The sequence below is a fragment of the Silurus aristotelis genome, assembly GCF_946808225.1.
Source record: "Silurus aristotelis genome assembly, chromosome: 6".
Lineage (NCBI taxonomy): Eukaryota > Metazoa > Chordata > Actinopteri > Siluriformes > Siluridae > Silurus > Silurus aristotelis.
The window spans coordinates 17,679,452-17,696,960 of NC_139579.1; the positions used below are offsets into that span (position 1 = coordinate 17,679,452).

At 37.8% G+C, this 17,509-nt stretch overlaps 1 protein-coding gene across 1 annotated transcript in view; it reads left to right on the top strand.

The window, feature by feature from the left end:
• stard9 (StAR-related lipid transfer (START) domain containing 9) overlaps nt 1-17,509 on the top strand; it is a 37,182-nt gene that overhangs the window by 2,282 nt on the left and 17,391 nt on the right. The window contains exons 2-10 of the mRNA XM_083543540.1: nt 818-887; nt 5,563-5,691; nt 14,208-14,324; nt 14,422-14,454; nt 14,528-14,586; nt 14,707-14,819; nt 16,177-16,319; nt 17,096-17,163; nt 17,314-17,411. Coding sequence (XP_083399666.1) covers nt 818-887; nt 5,563-5,691; nt 14,208-14,324; nt 14,422-14,454; nt 14,528-14,586; nt 14,707-14,819; nt 16,177-16,319; nt 17,096-17,163; nt 17,314-17,411 — 830 coding nt within the window. The remainder of the gene's footprint in view (nt 1-817; nt 888-5,562; nt 5,692-14,207; nt 14,325-14,421; nt 14,455-14,527; nt 14,587-14,706; nt 14,820-16,176; nt 16,320-17,095; nt 17,164-17,313; nt 17,412-17,509) is intronic.

The window sequence follows — 17,509 nt, forward strand, 5'->3', positions numbered from 1 at the left end:
CAAGCCTGCTTGATTTCAGCTGTGCAGCTCATGGAGGAGTTGTTCACTAATCTGTTTTCATTTCTGTTTGACACACTCTGGAGAAAGAGAGAGTCTCAGAGACGAAGCTCTTCATTCTGTTTTCACTCGTCTGTCTAGAGTTAACTCTATTTTCTGATAAAAAGGATCACAAGGGAGGAATTTTGAGATTATTGCCTTTTTAATTTTTATTTCAATTCTGGCATGTTCTGGTTTTATCTGAAAGCTAAGTATTTAGTTACGATTTGGAACTAAAAGAAAATGTTTATAGTCATAGACATGAAGAATATACAGTATGTCTGGATCTGCAGATGGGTTTAGCAAGTATTCTCCATTCATTATATAAACAACATTACATAAAATTTGACTTGGCATGCTGGAAATAAAGGAAATAGTCAAATACAGGGGGCATATTTGCCAGTAATAGTTTTTATTTTATTTATTTGTATGTCTTATACGCCAACAATTTGCAGTTTACGATGTTTTTTTTTCCCTTTCTTCAAGAATAAAGACATTTGATACTTTTTATGCATTTGTGGTTTTGTTTCACATTATGGAACATTCATGACAGACAAATTCATTCTTGTTATTTTTCAGTATTAATTCCTTACTACAAAAGATTTAGAAAGAGATTTGGAAACTGCTTTTATGGAAACAATTAATAACTCAACTTGTGTAGTAGCGCAAAGCTGCTTCACGACTGTTGTTCTCTTATAAGTTTAAGATTATACTCGTTTGATGTACACAGATATTTTAAAAGATGTAAGATTTTACTAATTTCTTCTGTGATGTCACACAGGGAAATTGTGGATGGAGGGAGAATAGCTGTACAGGTGGAAGACAAAGTGGTACGAGTAAGAAATGTGAAGGTAAGTTGTCTGTGTTTTAAGCCTCAAACATAATATAATTATGTAATAAACTATGTTTAAAAAGTTTATAAACACCTGAACTAAGGTTTGTATTTGCTTTTTGAACATCCCATTACACATTTACTATTTGCTATTATAATAATAATCTCCACGCTCCTAGGATGATGCTACACTAGATTTTGGATTGGGAGATTTGTCACAGGGGTTTTAGGTTTGGGTCTCCTCATTTAAATGAAGGAGGAATGTAATGCTACTACCGGTACATCCACAGGCATAATGTACAACTGTGTGCCTCCTACTTTGTGGTACAGTTTGGGGAAAACAACATATGGCTAAAAATGTCAGGTGTCTCAATTCTTGTCTACATAATGTACGTAGCAAGAAGTTTAAAAGGAAAAGATGTGAGGGCGATGTTGATCCCAGGGTATTTCATTAGCAAGAAGCTTAGCGGTGGGATTGTCCACTTCCTGCATGATTGCACTGCTGTTTATTGAAAGTACCCACTACACATACAAACATTTGGTTTGTAGTCACCTCTCAAAGCTCTTACACAGACATACTCACTTACCAGCCATGTAGTTACATATACGTAAGCAGTGTTGAAATGTACTTACTCCAGCCCTGAATTCCAGCCCTTCAGTTCTGACTGAAACCAATGCTACATAACCTGATTTGTGGGATGATTGTGTGTGTGTCAGAAAGAGAGGCTACGGTCCTGTCTGTTTTTACTGACCGGCCTCAGAATTATCCGGTTTTGTAATTTTTTTTACTGTTGAAATAACATGCATTTAGTAAGTAAGATACTCACTCAGTCACAATTATGTCATAACTAATGGTTAGATCTTGCATTTATATCTTGCTATATGCAGTGGAAGTACAACTTTCTAGTATTTGAGTAAAAGCACACAAATCTTTTACATTTCTACAAAGTAGAAGTAGTTTTTTTTTTTAACACAGTGAGAGAAACCTTACTCTATTCAGACTCTTGCCAGAACCGTGAGGTTACGGCTGTGGTCTCACGGCAGTTTATCATTTAACACAGTTTAAGTATTTATTTCGAAGTAGCGAGGAACGGCATGTTTTTATGCAATGCGGTAAAAAGTAAGGCATTTCACATAAATTTGTAGTAGTATAAAATAAATAATTTAAATAAAAAAAACTTTTATGAAGAATAGATCTTTGATAAGTTTTCCTAATGTGCAATAACATAGTTAAAATAGTTTGTTCCTGTCTTTTACTGAATATACATGCAAATATTATGCAAAAATATGCAAATAATGCCTATACGTATACCAGTGTAGAACAGTGGAGTGTTTTTTCTTATTTCTACACGTTTTATAGTCTAGTACTCTAAAATGGTATTTCAGTAAAAAATAATATCAAATTCCACTTTCAGTTCCCATTTTTGCTGTTATAATAACCTACACTCTTCTGCTGTTCCACTGGAATTTCCAACGTGCTTGTGGAGATTTGTGCTCATTCGGTCACAAGGGCTTTAATAGAGTGATGTGGGGTAAGGTCATAATGACATCACAAAGCTGCTGGATGTTAAACAGGTGGTGCTTCTCCACCTTCTGCTTAAGGATGCTCCACAGGTGCTCGGTAGGGGTTAGGTCTGGAGACATACTTGGCCACTCCACCTTCACCTTCATCTTCCTCAGTTGTCATCTTGATGTGTTTGTGGTCGTTATTATGTTGGAAAACTGCCAATCGGACAAGTTTCTGAAGGGAGGGCGTCATGTTCTGCTTCAGAATGTCACAGTACATGTTGGAATTCATGTTTTCCTCGATGAACCGCAGCTCCACATTACCAGCAGCACTCATGCAACTCCAGACCATGATGCTACCACCACCATGCTTATTGTAGGCAACTGTAGGCAAGACATAATTCTCTTGGTACTGCTCACCAGGGGGTCGCCACACATGCTGGACACCATCTGTTCCAAACAAGTTTAACTTAGTAGTATCTCATCAGACCACAGGACATGGTTCCAGTAATACATTCTCTTGGACAGGTTGTCTTCAGCAAACTGTTTCCAGGCTTTTTTGTGAGCCAGCTTTAGAGGACGCTTCCTTCTGGGACGGCAGCCATGCAAACTGACTTGTTGCAGTTTTTAGCCTATGGTTTAAGCACTGACAAGCAGACCTTCCGCTTCTACAACCTTTAAAGCAATGCCGGCAGATGTCATGCATCTGTTTTTTTAAGCCAGCTTCTGCACCTGACACACAGCACGAGGACTCAACTTTTTCAATAGACCCTTGCAAGGCCTGTTCAGCAGAGATGGCAACATTGCTAACAAGCAAGGATGACCAAAACTACAAGTGGGAAAACAGCAAGGCCACAACATAATAATAGGCAAAATCCTACATTCCCCACAATCCCTCTGTTTTGGTTCCACACCTTCACTTTATTTTGGAAATTTCTGTGTCAATTTTTTATGAACTAATGGAAAGACAGAGGTTTCACACCTGGGTTATATTTACAGTTTGCAATTATAGTGTTTTGTAGTGAATATAGTTCCTTCATAAGGAAGATATTAACAGTTGCAGCAAAACATTTGTAGTGCCTATTGTATGTCTTCATTGTGAGTTTAAACACAGAGATGGACAGCCAAAAAAATGCCACTCAACCACCAGTATAATAAATGACTGGTGCTTGTTTTTTTTTAGTCTTCAAGTGTGGTGGGTCACACTGAGTTATATTATAGCTAGAACTACCGGTTCCATCAAGTGGTCAAGGAGGGAAGAGAGCATTTGAGCAGTGAGGATTCAGGCTGTGTTTGGGTTAGCCGCTGTCAGTGAAGAAAAAGAAAGCAGGGAGAAATAAGATTTAAAATAAGACTTTTGGCTTACTTGTGTCCCAAGAGGAGTTATTTAGAGATTGTAGAGAAATTGAGACATGATTGGCTAGTACAGGCCTGGGACAAAAGGATATACACAGCTGGAGAAGCACACACCACCAGTGAATTTTAACTTTGTTACTCTATTTAATTACATTTTTCAAATATCTGTATTTATCAGAGTATTTTTAATTTGTGAAACTGTACTAACTGTGTTCTTAAATGTATCATATGGTTCTCTAACGAGGAACAAAAGAAATGTATTTCTCTTTATTTAAAAGGAAACGATGTACAGGAAAATAGAACTTTGAATTGTCTAAATGATTAAAATTCAGTTCTCATAAAATGTAAATGAGGTGCTTTTACTGGAGAAATATTTAAGCAAGGTTTTTGTTCATGTTTATTTTGTTCATATGCAACAAACTAGGTAAAAGGCAAAAATATGTGAGAGTTGGACAGTAAATGACCTGAAAGTTCAAAATTCTTATTTTTTAACAGCACTAATATAAGAAATTATGTAATATAAAGAAAAAGAGAGATGTTGCCAGACATCCTCAAACCCACAGGCAAACATGGAGGTGGAAGCCTAATGGTTTAGGGTTCTTTTGGAGCAGAAAAGGTTGAAGACTTATTCCAGGAAATAAGAATATTGAACCAACACGTCTACCAATCCATACTGTACTTCAGCGCCATGCAGTTCCATCTGGACTGCAGATAAGTGGAACCAAATTCACCATCCAACAATACACAATAAGACATTGAATTAAAGTTTACATTTGAACACTGTAAGTGTTATATAGAAAGCAAACAGTCAGTTTGAGTGTTATATATCATGGAATGGCCTTCCCAGTCACCACACCTAAATCGTGTTGAGCTTTTCTGGGATGAACTGGATCGCTAGGACAGATGGAGATATCCAACTAGTAAAAGAACACATTGGAAAGTTTTATGAGGCATGGCAATTTCAGCTGAAAATGTAATATATAAAACTCCTTTGATCTGTTTTTATACTTGTCTAGTCTGATTGAGGATATAGAGCATAAAGCTGGTCTAACATCAAGGTTCCATTATATAAACATTAGAACTGTAGAAGTAAAATTATGAACAGCATGAGGATTGTGGTAACGAGCCACATTACTTAACTCAGCTTGTAAAAAAATAAAAATGTCTGGAACTAAATTTAACAGCACAGGGTTAATTGCTTTAGTAAAGCCGTGTAGAGTTGTGTGGTAACTCATGCTGAACAGAGCCAGGAAAGTGCTTCACCACAGCTGCAAACAAACAGTTGCCATTGCCGACAAGCAGCATGTTTCTGCACGCTCCTTTCCTTGTTGTTTTACCATGACATGGCATCAATAAATGGCACGACTGAATGGCCATTGATGCAAGTCAGGTCTGTTTAATGGAGCTGATAAACTGCTGAGGTGTGTGTGTGTGTGTGTGTGTGTGTGTGTGCATTTCACGTTTGCATTGATGTGTTTTCTGCTTATTGCACAGATTTAATGAAACATTGGTACTCTAAATGTCAGCAGAGAAAATTTCATAGATAGTCGAATCATTTATTGTTCTGTTGAGCGTTAGAATAGAGTGGAGGTTACGCTAGCTTGTATGCTAGGAGTTAGCATCTGTCATTGCTTTATAAGAGCATAGTAAAAAGATGTTGGCTAAACATGTGTTTGGAATCAGTAACCATGATGCCTGAACTACTTTCTCAGAGGATATGACCCTTAATGGGGCCTGATATGATGTTTTCTCACACACACTCTTCTGGGTAGCAAGGACACCCATCTCCTTTTCTCACTCTCTATCTTTCTCTCCATAATTTGTTTCTACAGCTGGATGGGCGTTTGGACGGTAGAGCCGAGGCTCCAGGTGACTCCAGAGAGAGGTTTTTGGAGTTTGCCTTTGATTATTGTTACTGGTCTGTAAACCCTGAGGCATCCAACTATGCATCGCAGGAAGAGGTGAGCATGGCATGTGTGTTTATTCCTAACACTGTCAGGATGATGGGCTGTGTTTTAGGTCTTTGGAGGCTGGTGTGTGCCAGACAAGAACTAGAGGACAGTGAAAAGCTCTGGTATCTAGAAAGCAGGCTGTTCACAATTTTCCTTTAAATTAATTAAAACATTTAGTCAACTATCCAAGTCACAGGGTTGTTTCTTAAAGCTTGTACTTTTTTTATTCGTTTCATGTGTATCCCTGTGTGTGTATAAAGCTTTCTTTTCATCAGTATTCCATTTTAAAGTACTTTGTGTGCTATGTCTATAACCCAAGTCATTCAATGACCCATTTAACATTCATTGTCAATGGGGAGGCATCACTACACTCTCTCTCTCTCTCTCTCTCTCTCTCTCTCTCTCTCTCTCTCTCTCTCTCTCTCTCTCTCTCTCTCTCTCTCTCTCTCTCTCTCTCTCTCTCTCTCTCTCTCTCTCTCTCTCTCTCTTCTTCCTCTGTTTCTCATTTTGTCAATTCTGCTTAGTCAGAGATTATAACAAAGGACTGAAACAGTCATTACTCATATGATCTGTACATTTTTCAGTGGGAGAGACCTCCAGGAAGACACAGGAGCTATGTAACCCACATGCTTGGACTTCACTATGCTGACAATTATTTTGAACAAAACATGTGAAGGAAAAGGGAGTGTATGCTTTAACAAAAATTCTTATATGCTCTGAAGTGGTACAACCCCAATTAAAAAAAGTTATTGTCCAAATCTCTAAAGCCCATATTTTATTCACAGTAGAACATAGAAAACATTAAATGTTTAAACTGAGGAAATGTACAATTTTGACAAATAAATAATAATGAATTTTCTTGTTTTATTGTTGAATTTGAGATTGTTTTAAGGTGAAATTTGATGGTTGCAGCACATCTTAAATTTCACAACAAAATATAAACAAAAATAAAAACAAAAATGCAACTAATTAGGTAAAGAGAGGTAAAGATCAGATTAATGTTCCCATAACATGAAATTGCAATTTCTCATCATCTACAGTACAAAATATCAACAAATATTTCTGAGAATCTGGAGAAATCTCTACCCCTAAGGGACATGAGGGGGAAAACCAATATTGGATGATCGTGATTTTCCAGCCCTCAGGCAGTACTGCATTAAAAACAGGCATGATTCTTTAATGAAAATTGCTGCATGGGCTCGGTAAACACCTCCAGCATTAATTTGTTTGTGGACAAAGTTTGCTTTTTTTATCAACAAATGCAGGTTAAAGCTCAATCATACGAAGAAAAAGTCATATGTAAACGAGATGCAGAAACACCACCATCTCTTTGGGCCTAAACCCATTTAAAATGGATTAAAGGAAAGTGAAAAACCATGGTCAAATGAATTTAAATTTGAAACTATGGAAACAAAACTAAAGAGGAGATGCACCATCAATGCTAAAATGTATATACAGATTTCTGAGCAAAATATGCTTTCATTCAGACAATGTATTTTCGTGGACGGCCTTGCATATTTTAGCAGGAAAATGCAATTAGCCTGCCTGCAATCCAGACCTTTCAACATTAGAAACATCTGGTGCATTATAAAACGAAAAATACAACAAAGAAGACCCAGGACTGTTGAGTATCTAGAATCCTGTATCAGACACAATTGAGACAACATTCCTCTCGTTAAACTCCCAACAGCTGGTCTCCTCAGTTTCCATACATATACAGATTGTTGTTAAAAGAAGAGGGGAGTCTACACAATGGTAAACATGGCCCTGGCCCAAATCTTATGTGTCGCTGCCATCAAATAAAAAATTGCCTTATTTCTTTTCCTTAAAGCGCTACATTCCCTCGGTTTAAATATTTAATGTTTTCTATGTACTTCTGTAAATAAAATGTGTTTAGGAGATCTGCAAATCATTGCATTCTGTTTTTATTTACATTATACCCAGCTTCCATATTTTTGGGAATTTGGGGGATGTACAATAGAAAGGATTACAGTTCAGAGATCATGAGTAGAGTATATGAATTTATGTATGTAGAAGAGGGCAGTTTGCACTTTTCTGTGTGTATGTTATGCTACCCTGTGATGCAGCATGTGCAGTAGTCTAAAAAAAGATGTGGTTGGCTGTTTGGGGGGGACTGCCTGTTAGAGTTAAAATACTTCACAAAAGTTATATAGTGTAAACAACATTCTAATGTAATCAAATATTCTGTATTTGTTGGATTACTTTTAAGTCTTTTATGATATTAACATTATACACACTTAATAGGGAAATGGGGGCTAATATGAAAATAGGTATATTTAAATTTTGGGATTAACTACCATTCCACTAGTTATAAATATTTGTTAATTGCTACATTTCAATGTATAAACTAGAAACCTATCCTGTGTTTCTGATAAGTGCTGTGTGAAGTTCTGATAGTCACCAGTGTAGCCTTTCTGAATTAAACTTTTTGAAGGGGAAAGCAGTTAATGCAGGTTCCAAATGTTACTAAAAGTCATTCATTATCAGCACTGATGCACTATAGTGATCACAAATGTGAAGAACCAGATTCAGTAACTCTACATTATAGTGCTACAAAAAGACTTCTGGGCCTGGAATTTATTACCTACATGGGATTAGCACAAATTCTAGGGTGTCCATGGGTCTTTTTAAAGTCCTATGTTGTAAGCTTTTTTTTTTTTACTTTAAATGCATGTGTATTAGAATCTGTTTATCATCTGATTTGTGCTTTCTAATGCAAATGAATTTTTCACAAATGCCGGGATCCTCATGGGGTAGGGTTAAACTGGGATAAACTTTAATAGTCACATCTACGTATATGGGGAAGTACAACCAAATGTGGTTTCCAACAGTTTCTCTCTTCACTGTCACAATGGCTGGCCTTCTGAGTCTAGTTCCTCTTAATGTTTCTACTTCATATCGTACCAGGGACTCCTTTTTATGCAACCATTGCCTCACTCATTAGGGATGAATTTATCAATTTTAAAATGTACTGTATTTCCTGAATCGATGAATTTCTATAAAGCGCTATGACATGTGCATTGTTTAAAGTGCTATACAAATAAAATTGCCATTAAAACTTTTTTACGTTACATTTACTTAAGAATGCCCATAGACAATGTGACCACAGCCCTACATACCCCAGAAGTGTGTCCAGATTTATTTTGAGGTTTTAGTGTTTTTTTTTATAGAGATCCAGTGCAGAGAAAAGCTAAATGTGCCCAGGGTATATAGCAATATTTTTTTTGCCTTTTTTTTTAGATACTGAATTTTATCAGCAAGTCCCTGTGAAGCAATATGTTGTTTTTTAATTGCTTTTTTGGATGCAGCAGTAAGCTAAGGCTTTTACTAGCCATAGCATTGCTCTGAAGACGGTTTCAACCTTAATACTGCTGGGTGCAGGAGACGCTTGTTTCACTTTCACTATCCTTTTCCTGATCTTGATATGGCCATCTTTGGAAACTGTAAGTGATTATTATAAGTTAAGTTTGTATCATATAGAACAGGAAGAGGGGTCTGCCTACATTCAAGCACTGAGGGAGCAGGAAGTAGGAATCAGAGAGAAGGGGGAGGGTGTCTAGCCCTTGAAGCAGACCAGATAAAGAAGGGGTAATGGAAGCCAGCTGTTGTGCCCATGCAGCTTTAGGCAGTTTCTGATCTCTTGCAGTTTGTGCATTAGGCAGGAGGTACATGTAATCCATAGAACAAATGCATTGATGCAAGTCTTCAGTGCATGAGCTAGGCTGAGAAACAAAGCAGAAAGCAAAGATCTTAGTTGGGTCGAGGGAAGACGGAATTCCAGACCCCTCTGCAGCCAACAGCACAGCTGCTTAAATGAAAGATTGCACTGCGTGGACGTCACTGGTAAAAATCCGGCACACAATGCCGGTTTTCTTTTCCAAGTGAAGTCAGCTCTTGTGTTTTTTTGTTTCTTTTATTTCCTTCTCTTCTATTTTCTTCTCTCTCTCTCTCTCTCTCTCTCTCTCTCTCTCTCTCTCTCTCTCTCTCTCTCTCTCTCTCTCTGTCTGTCTGTCTGTCTGTCTGTCTGTCTGTCTCTCTTTCTCTCTCTCTCTCTCTCTCTCTCTCTCTCTTTCTCTCTCTTTTACTCACTCACTCACTCACTCTCTCACACACACACACACACACACACACACACACACACACACACACACACTCATCTCAATTCTTTTAGATTCAGTGACGTTTGGTTATGCCTTTGGTATTTCTCAGTCTGTCTGTATGCACTGCTGGTCTTGAAAAAAAATAATAGAAGCACTGTGTGTCTCGCATGCCAGCGGCTGTTTCTTCGTCAATGCACACACTCTGTTTAACTTATTCACAGACTGACATTTGAATTTTGGATTGGTGGATGATCAATAAAAAATATGAAGCTCTTGTAGATTAGATTAGTTTAGGTTAGGTTAGGTTAGGTTAGATTAAATGTATTGCCATTTTCCAAGGTAAATATACCGAGCCAATGAAATGCAATTAGCATTTAGCAACAAAGTCAGTGATGAGCTAATTTTCAGCATTAAAAGATGCTTGTGCAAAGTGTGAAGTTTTAAATCCTCCTCCAGGCTGTGAAAGACTTTTTACCCTGATGAGAGGTGCTGTGCATAAATCCTTTACCATATACATTTTTTTTAAACCTCTTTTACTCTCAATTTGGCCTTGTTTTGATTAAAAAAGTCACTTGCAGCAACAAGTGGCTGATAAATGCTATTTCACTCTTTTCTCTCCCACCATGCAAACTTGACCTACAAAACTCTGAAAGTATGTCTGATGAGGCAAGTTAAGTCACTGCCAGTGAACTCCCTTCCAATCTCTCTCTCTCTCTCTCTCTCTCTCTCTCTCTCTCTCTCTCTCTCTCTCTCTCTCTCTCTCTCTCTCTCTCTCTCGCTCACACACTCACATTCTCTCACTATTTATGTGACCCATTTGCTCTTTTTCCACTGGTTCACATGAGGATATAAACAGAATCTTGAGCTTGGCATAACTATAAAATGAAACTATATTGTGTATATGTAATGATAACACAGATAATAAATGCAAACGACTATTACATTTAATTTCCCAGTGGCTGCACATTTGTCACCACTCGTTCCTTTAATTTCATAGGGTGTATTTGCCAGCTGTCTAGTACAGCCTTTCAGTGTTGACCTGCCTGACCTAAAGTCACTGAAACATTAAGAAACTTTAAACAAATATCCTTTATCCTGTATCATGAGGAACATTATGCAAACTTTGGCACTTTGTTTTATTAATCTGCTAGATCAAGAGAGCTTAGTCTCGGTAACGATTTGGTTGCTAACAAGGGCTTGCATTCAAACCAGTCTCCTCTCTGCAGTTCAGCACAAACCAGTGATTAAAACAGCGTTTCCTAAAGTGTTATCTCAGTCTTATTATTAATAGTAGTGGTATTATAAGTATTATTATAATTATTACATGTCTTACAGGCACTTTTCCTCTCTCTACTCAGTCATACTGTGACTTTATGACCTTATATTGTTGTGTTTGATGTGTTTTATGGAATGGCAGATTTTGCATCATTTATCATTTAAGATTCTGGGTGGACCCTTGGATTAACTGAGGGGTCGTTTCATTTTATATCTTGACTTAACATCTTGATTCTTCACAAAATTTGCTTTATTCTAATTTACAGTCACTGCCCCTTTTTTAAAGGTCTGGGACAAGCAAAAGTAGACGAATTAGGCTCTCGTGTATGTGTGCTGTTGTTTTCATTAGGATTTCCTTGAGGAACATGCGCATACACACATACAGACTCAGAGAATCTGTGCTTCCTGTTGATGGCAACATTTAGTCTTTCCTATATTGTTTTTTAAAGCACTGTTGTCTACATGTTTGACTCCTCAGTGAATTTCATGACTTACTTTACTTTAATTCTATTTTAAATGCATTTCAGTTCTATTTTAGTTAAAGCATGTTGTTTCCAAGTATAACATGCTATATTAAAGTGCCAGGAAAAGAGAAGTCTGGGTAAACAGAGCTATGCTGAATATGACATGTTGAAAATACAGAGAATCTAGGCATGCAACTGAATGTAATTCTTGATGTTGGTTTTGAATCAACATATTTATGTTTTGAGTAGATCAAAAGTAGATGGATGAGGGTGAGCAGGCCAGTGGTCAGTATTCCAATTCATCCCAAAGGTTTTCAATAGGGATGAGGTCAGAGCTATATAGCAAGCCACTTCCACTTTTTCTTCCACTGGAGCCCATGTAAAACACATGTTCAATTGCATTCATTTTTATCTGTATAGCGCTTTTAACAATGAATGTTGTCTCGAGCCGGTGGCGACTGTTTCAAGGGAAAAAACCCGAGATGGTATGAGGAGGAAACCTTGAGAGGAACCAGACTCAAGAGGGAACCCATCCTCATCTGGTCTGACCAAATGTCCATTTTGTACAGCTAAAGGATGTTGAGGTGTGCAGTGATCGTGATCAGATGCAAACTGTAGTCCTCTGTCAGTGGAGCAGACTGTTGACATTAACATTGAACACGTGAGCATGTTCAAAGTTGCTCACTTTGTTACACAGGAGCATTGTCATGGTGGAACTGGTTTGGGTCTCCTAGTTCATGTGAATAGAAGTGGAATTAGACCGTATCTGAATACGTCTAATACAATTGTGTGCGTCCAAATTTGTGGTAACAGTTGTAAGAACCACATACAGCTGGAAAAGTCATGTGTCCCTATTATTTTCTTTTTACAGTGTATATAGTTGAAAAACACAGTCCCCCAAACACTAGTTTAATTATATACTCAATTGATGCCTGGGAGTTCACAGATCATGCTAGCAGTTTTTTTTTCTTGAAAAATAGGGGGGAAAGCTCCTTTCTTATTTAGTCTTTCATTTAAATACAAGCATAGGTGTAAATACACCACATTTGGAACATGATCAAGATCCTGATGGGGGCTTTGTGTTACACCTCAAATGAATTTGGATGTGATTTCTGCCATGGAACAAAATTAGAAAATCATGGACCCCTCTTACAGATGTCTAGGGATTCCCAGACCCCGCTTTGAAAAACATGGCTCTAGGCTATTATGTATTGCAGTAGACTGGTTAGGTACAAAAAGAGATTGTTTTGTCTTTTTGTTCTGTGACAGCCAACCTGTAAGTGACCCTAGCTCAGTGAAGAGTGATTCTTTTTTTTTTAAACAAGCTCTTCATTGATTTTTTTTTTTAAGGCAAAGGAGTCAAGCTTAGACTAATTAAATAGGAAAAAAGACAGGAGTGCCAGCACTCTTTAGAAAGCTGCCACTGATCCTTTCTTGCTGTAGATTGCATGCCAATTAGCCCCTATTCAGAATGCCCACTAGGAGGGTGGAAACTGCTAGACCACATAGACCTAGCTGATTAGTGTTAGTCAACACATCTGCCTTACAGTAGCTTTGGCTTTTTCATACTGACTTATTTTGCTGACTCAGTGTTTTCACTAAAGGGCAAAGGTCAGATTTGTTTAGCTTACCTAAACACACCTTCTGCAAATAGCAGGGCAAAGGAGAAGCTGTTTGAAGTTGAGAGGTATGGCAGATATGAGCTCACTTCACTTTCTCCACCATAGTGTTATGAGTGGGGACACATGTATCACACCACGGTTAGCAATGTGCTACTGGAGTTCGCCTGGAACGTAGACAAGATCATTTATAGGCTTGCTATTGTAGAATTGCACCATGTCAGTATTTGCTTTATATCACCTAAAAACTATTTTCCTACTGTACACAAATGTCTTCAGCATTCCTGAAATCCAAATATGTTCAAAGATGTTCTCCATTTATGTTGATTACTTCAGACTTGTAGACCCGGCTTCAGTTTCTAAAGAATATCCATATGAATTTAATCAAGGATTTTGTTTTCACTGCAATGCAGACAGTAAATCTGACCTGGAAAGCTAAACCCACCTTTCTTAGTATGTGTGATGAAGGTGAAATGCTGTGTGTGCAGAGAATGTGCTGTCTGTGTTTGTGCTAGCCTGCCAGTTTGTGTGAAGGGCACGTCCTCGACTCTGCTGCTGCTTTCTCAGTAAGGAGAGCAAAAAAGAAAACACATGGATCAGCTTGACTTCGGGACCTCCACATGCTCATACCAGTGCTCTCCTTTTTTCCTTTGCTCTCCCTGTTTATTGTGTTCCAGGTGCTGAATTTTATGACCTATTCAGGTATTTAGTCAGAAGACTTGAGCTATTCTGGGCAAAACTTTAGGCACAGGGTGGCTAGAAATTGCATTCAACAGTATCCAGATAATAATTCTCATTGTTGCTGTGAATATTTTGTCCAATTTTAACTAAAGAATAAATGAAGCCAATAGAGTAATATCAAGAAAAACATTCTGCAAACGAGTTGTTGTCTAATATATGTCCAAAATATCTGGTTCTTTTGAAAATACAGTCTGCAAACTGGTCCTTCATATTATTTTGTCTTTTTCTAAAGGCGGGGGATTATAAAGATGCAGATGTATAAAAAAAATTTATAAATAAATGTGTATGATGTCTTTTTTTGGTAGGTGTTCCAGGATCTGGGGATGTGTGTGTTGACTGGAGCAAGTGAAGGCTACAATGTCTGTCTTTTTGCATATGGACAAACAGGCTCAGGGAAGACCTACACCATGATGGGCAATCCAGTATGTAATACAGTGCAGACTTTGCTTAGTACACAACTACATGTTTACATAACATTGTACATACACATAATCACTTAATTTCTTGTTTCTTATGTAGGATTCTTTTGGATTGACACCAAGGATCTGCCAAGTAAGTTTCTGCTATGTAACGTAATCACTTTTGGGTCATGCGGGTGATTTGATCTTTCTTTGCGTAATTTCAGGGGCTGTTTCGAACCGGAACAGAATCTCCTGATGGACAGAACTGCAGGGTTGAAGTTAGGTAGGAAAGCGTGACATGCTGCACATGTGTCTGTGTATTCATTCCCTATGCATGACCCCAAAGAGGTTTATGCTTAACTCGGTGTAGGGTGATTATTCGTTTTTTGCCTTCCCTCTACAGTTTCTTAGAGATCTACAACGAGCGAGTACGCGATCTGCTCAGAAGGGCCGACCAGAAAAAGCCGGCCACCCTGCGTGTGAGGGAGCACCCGGAAAAAGGGCCATATGTGCAGGGTGAGAGTTCTGTAAAAGAATAACAGCTGCTTAGGAATTAGAAGAACAGAAGACGAACTACAAACCAACACTTTTGTGTTTACAAGTTGTGTAATTAAAGAGCAGTGCTTCAGTTTAACTGCAATCTCCCCACTCCATTTTTGTCTCGTGTCCAACATCCAGTCATTGTGTATATCAGGAGAAATCCCTGAACAGCAAAGGAAATGACCTCACTTTCCTGTGACTGTAACAAGCCCAGTGGAATACACTCACAGTCCTCTCTCTCTCTCTCTCTCTCTCTCTCTCTCTCTCTCTCTCTCTCTCTCTCTCTCTCTCTCTCTCTCTCTCTCTCTCTCTCTCTCTCTCTCTCTCTCTCTCTCTCTCTCTCTCTCTCTGTTTTACCTAATGTACACTGGTTCAGCAATATCTGTTTACAGATGCCAATCTCTGGGTGTGTCTTCTTAATGCGGTGATATCCCGCGAAATATTCTATCTGCACATACATATATAAACTTATATCTTTTATAAATTATAGCTGCTTGTTGTAGAGCTTCTGACTATACATGTTTGGCAAGATACACGTCTATAGCTTAAATATAGGCTATACCTATACTTTTTTCCCTCCTCTGCACATGTCCAAACCATCTCAATTGCGCTCTCTTACCTTGTCACCTTGTCCCTCTAATAAACTCATTTCCAATCCTGTCCCTTCTCGTCACTCCCAATGAAAATCGCAGCATCTTCTCCTGTCTTTTGCCAAGTAGACACCTAACCATCACACCTAAATTGTTGCCACAAAGCTGGAAGCACACACATTTCTAGAACGACTTTGCATACCGTAGCATTATATTTGTGCAACCCTGTGCACAAAGCGATGTCCATTAAGAACTCAAGAGTCTTGACCTCAACCACTTTGGAACACTTTTGAGATGAACTCATATACCTTGCCAGGCCATCTTAGCCGGCATCAGTGCTTAACCTCATTAATGCTGTTGTATTTGAATGAGCAAATCCACATGAGCAAATCCACTTCTACGCCTCACTTTAGACAAACACTTCCTGTACTTCTTTATGCTGAAGAGAAAAATAGATCAAATAGAATCTCATCAGTGTCAGTTTAGATTTCTATTATATCATGTGTGTTATTTTTCACATTTAATTGGTGTCGATAAAATATTCAATTGACACATTTGAGGGGATCATCTGTAATAATTCCATAAAAAAAAAACTGCTTGAAATATTGATTTATTCCTGACTGATCTCTTAGGTGCTTATCAGGGGAATCTCTCTACCATTAGTAGATTACAAGTCTTGTCAATATATGGAAAGCAAGATTATGTATTAATTGTATTTGTGTGTGTATGTGTGTGTGTTCCAGGTCTTACTCAGCATGTGGTGGAAGACTACAGGCAGGCAGCAGATCTGCTGGAAGAAGGCGTCGCTAACCGCATCACAGCAGCCACGCATGTTCACGATGCTAGCAGCCGATCACATGCCATTTTCAGCATCCAGTACACACAGGTCTCAATCTCAATATGCTCAGCATCAGTATTGCCCTAGTTTCCAATTGAGAAAATATTGTGTAATGTATATTTATAATAAATATGTAATATATTCAATATAAAGGTTAGTTTTGTGACCAGTACGATTTCCTTTAGAATACAAATGATGTCAATGGTGTTTTATGCTGCAATTCCACTGAACAAAACAAAAATAAACCGAATTAATTACCTGTGCCCAATTATCAATGGATAGCAACAGCTGTATCGTTAGTAGGGTTTTTCTTGAGATTGTGAGGTCATGCCCCTTTTAATAGCCAGTGCTAGATTAAACAGTACATTAATACGCCTTGATTTTTTTTATACGGTGATGACAGGTGACTAAAATTGAATCTTTGCTTCAGTTTCTTAAAATATAAAGCAGTTTAACACTCTATGACAAGAAATATGCAGTTACTGAAGATAAATAAAAGTAGTGGAATAATAAAAGATGAATAAAAGATGTATATCCAGCACCAAAACTCTGAGAGCACACTACACGTCATTACAATCATGGCAGTAAAATAACGATAATAAACACTGGATTATAGTTACTGGATACATACTTTGGTATTATGCCTTTGGCACGTGATTGAACAAATAAAAATAGTAAAAAAAAATTATATTTGTAATGGCTTCTGCGTATTATGTGTGATAGTGGCTTCTAATCACTTTGAAATGAACTGCACTTAAAGTTCTTTTTTTTTTTTTTTTTTTTTTTTTTTTTTTTTTTTTTTCTTCTTCAACCATCTGTTGTAGGCAATACTAGAGAATAACCTTCCATCTGAAATAGTGAGCAAGATCAACTTAGTGGACCTGGCTGGCAGGTTGGTGATTTTCTTTTTCTAAAGCTGCTTAAAGATTTTTCCACCAGACGCACATTTTCTTTTTCATACTTCTGACTATGATTGGACCGCCCCCTAGTGGACCTACTTGGTTATTTATTACTCATACTGTTTCAATGCTTGTTTTATTAGTGAGAGAGCGGACCCCAATTTCTGCCGAGATCGGATTACTGAAGGAGCCAACATCAACAAGTCTCTTGTAACTCTCGGGATTGTCATATCTGCTCTTGGTATGGGAAAATCTGGCAATATAATTTTCAATACTTGTTCTAAACAATATTTTATTGTTGTGTTTTTGTTTTTTTGTTTTTTTGTTTGACGTATTTTT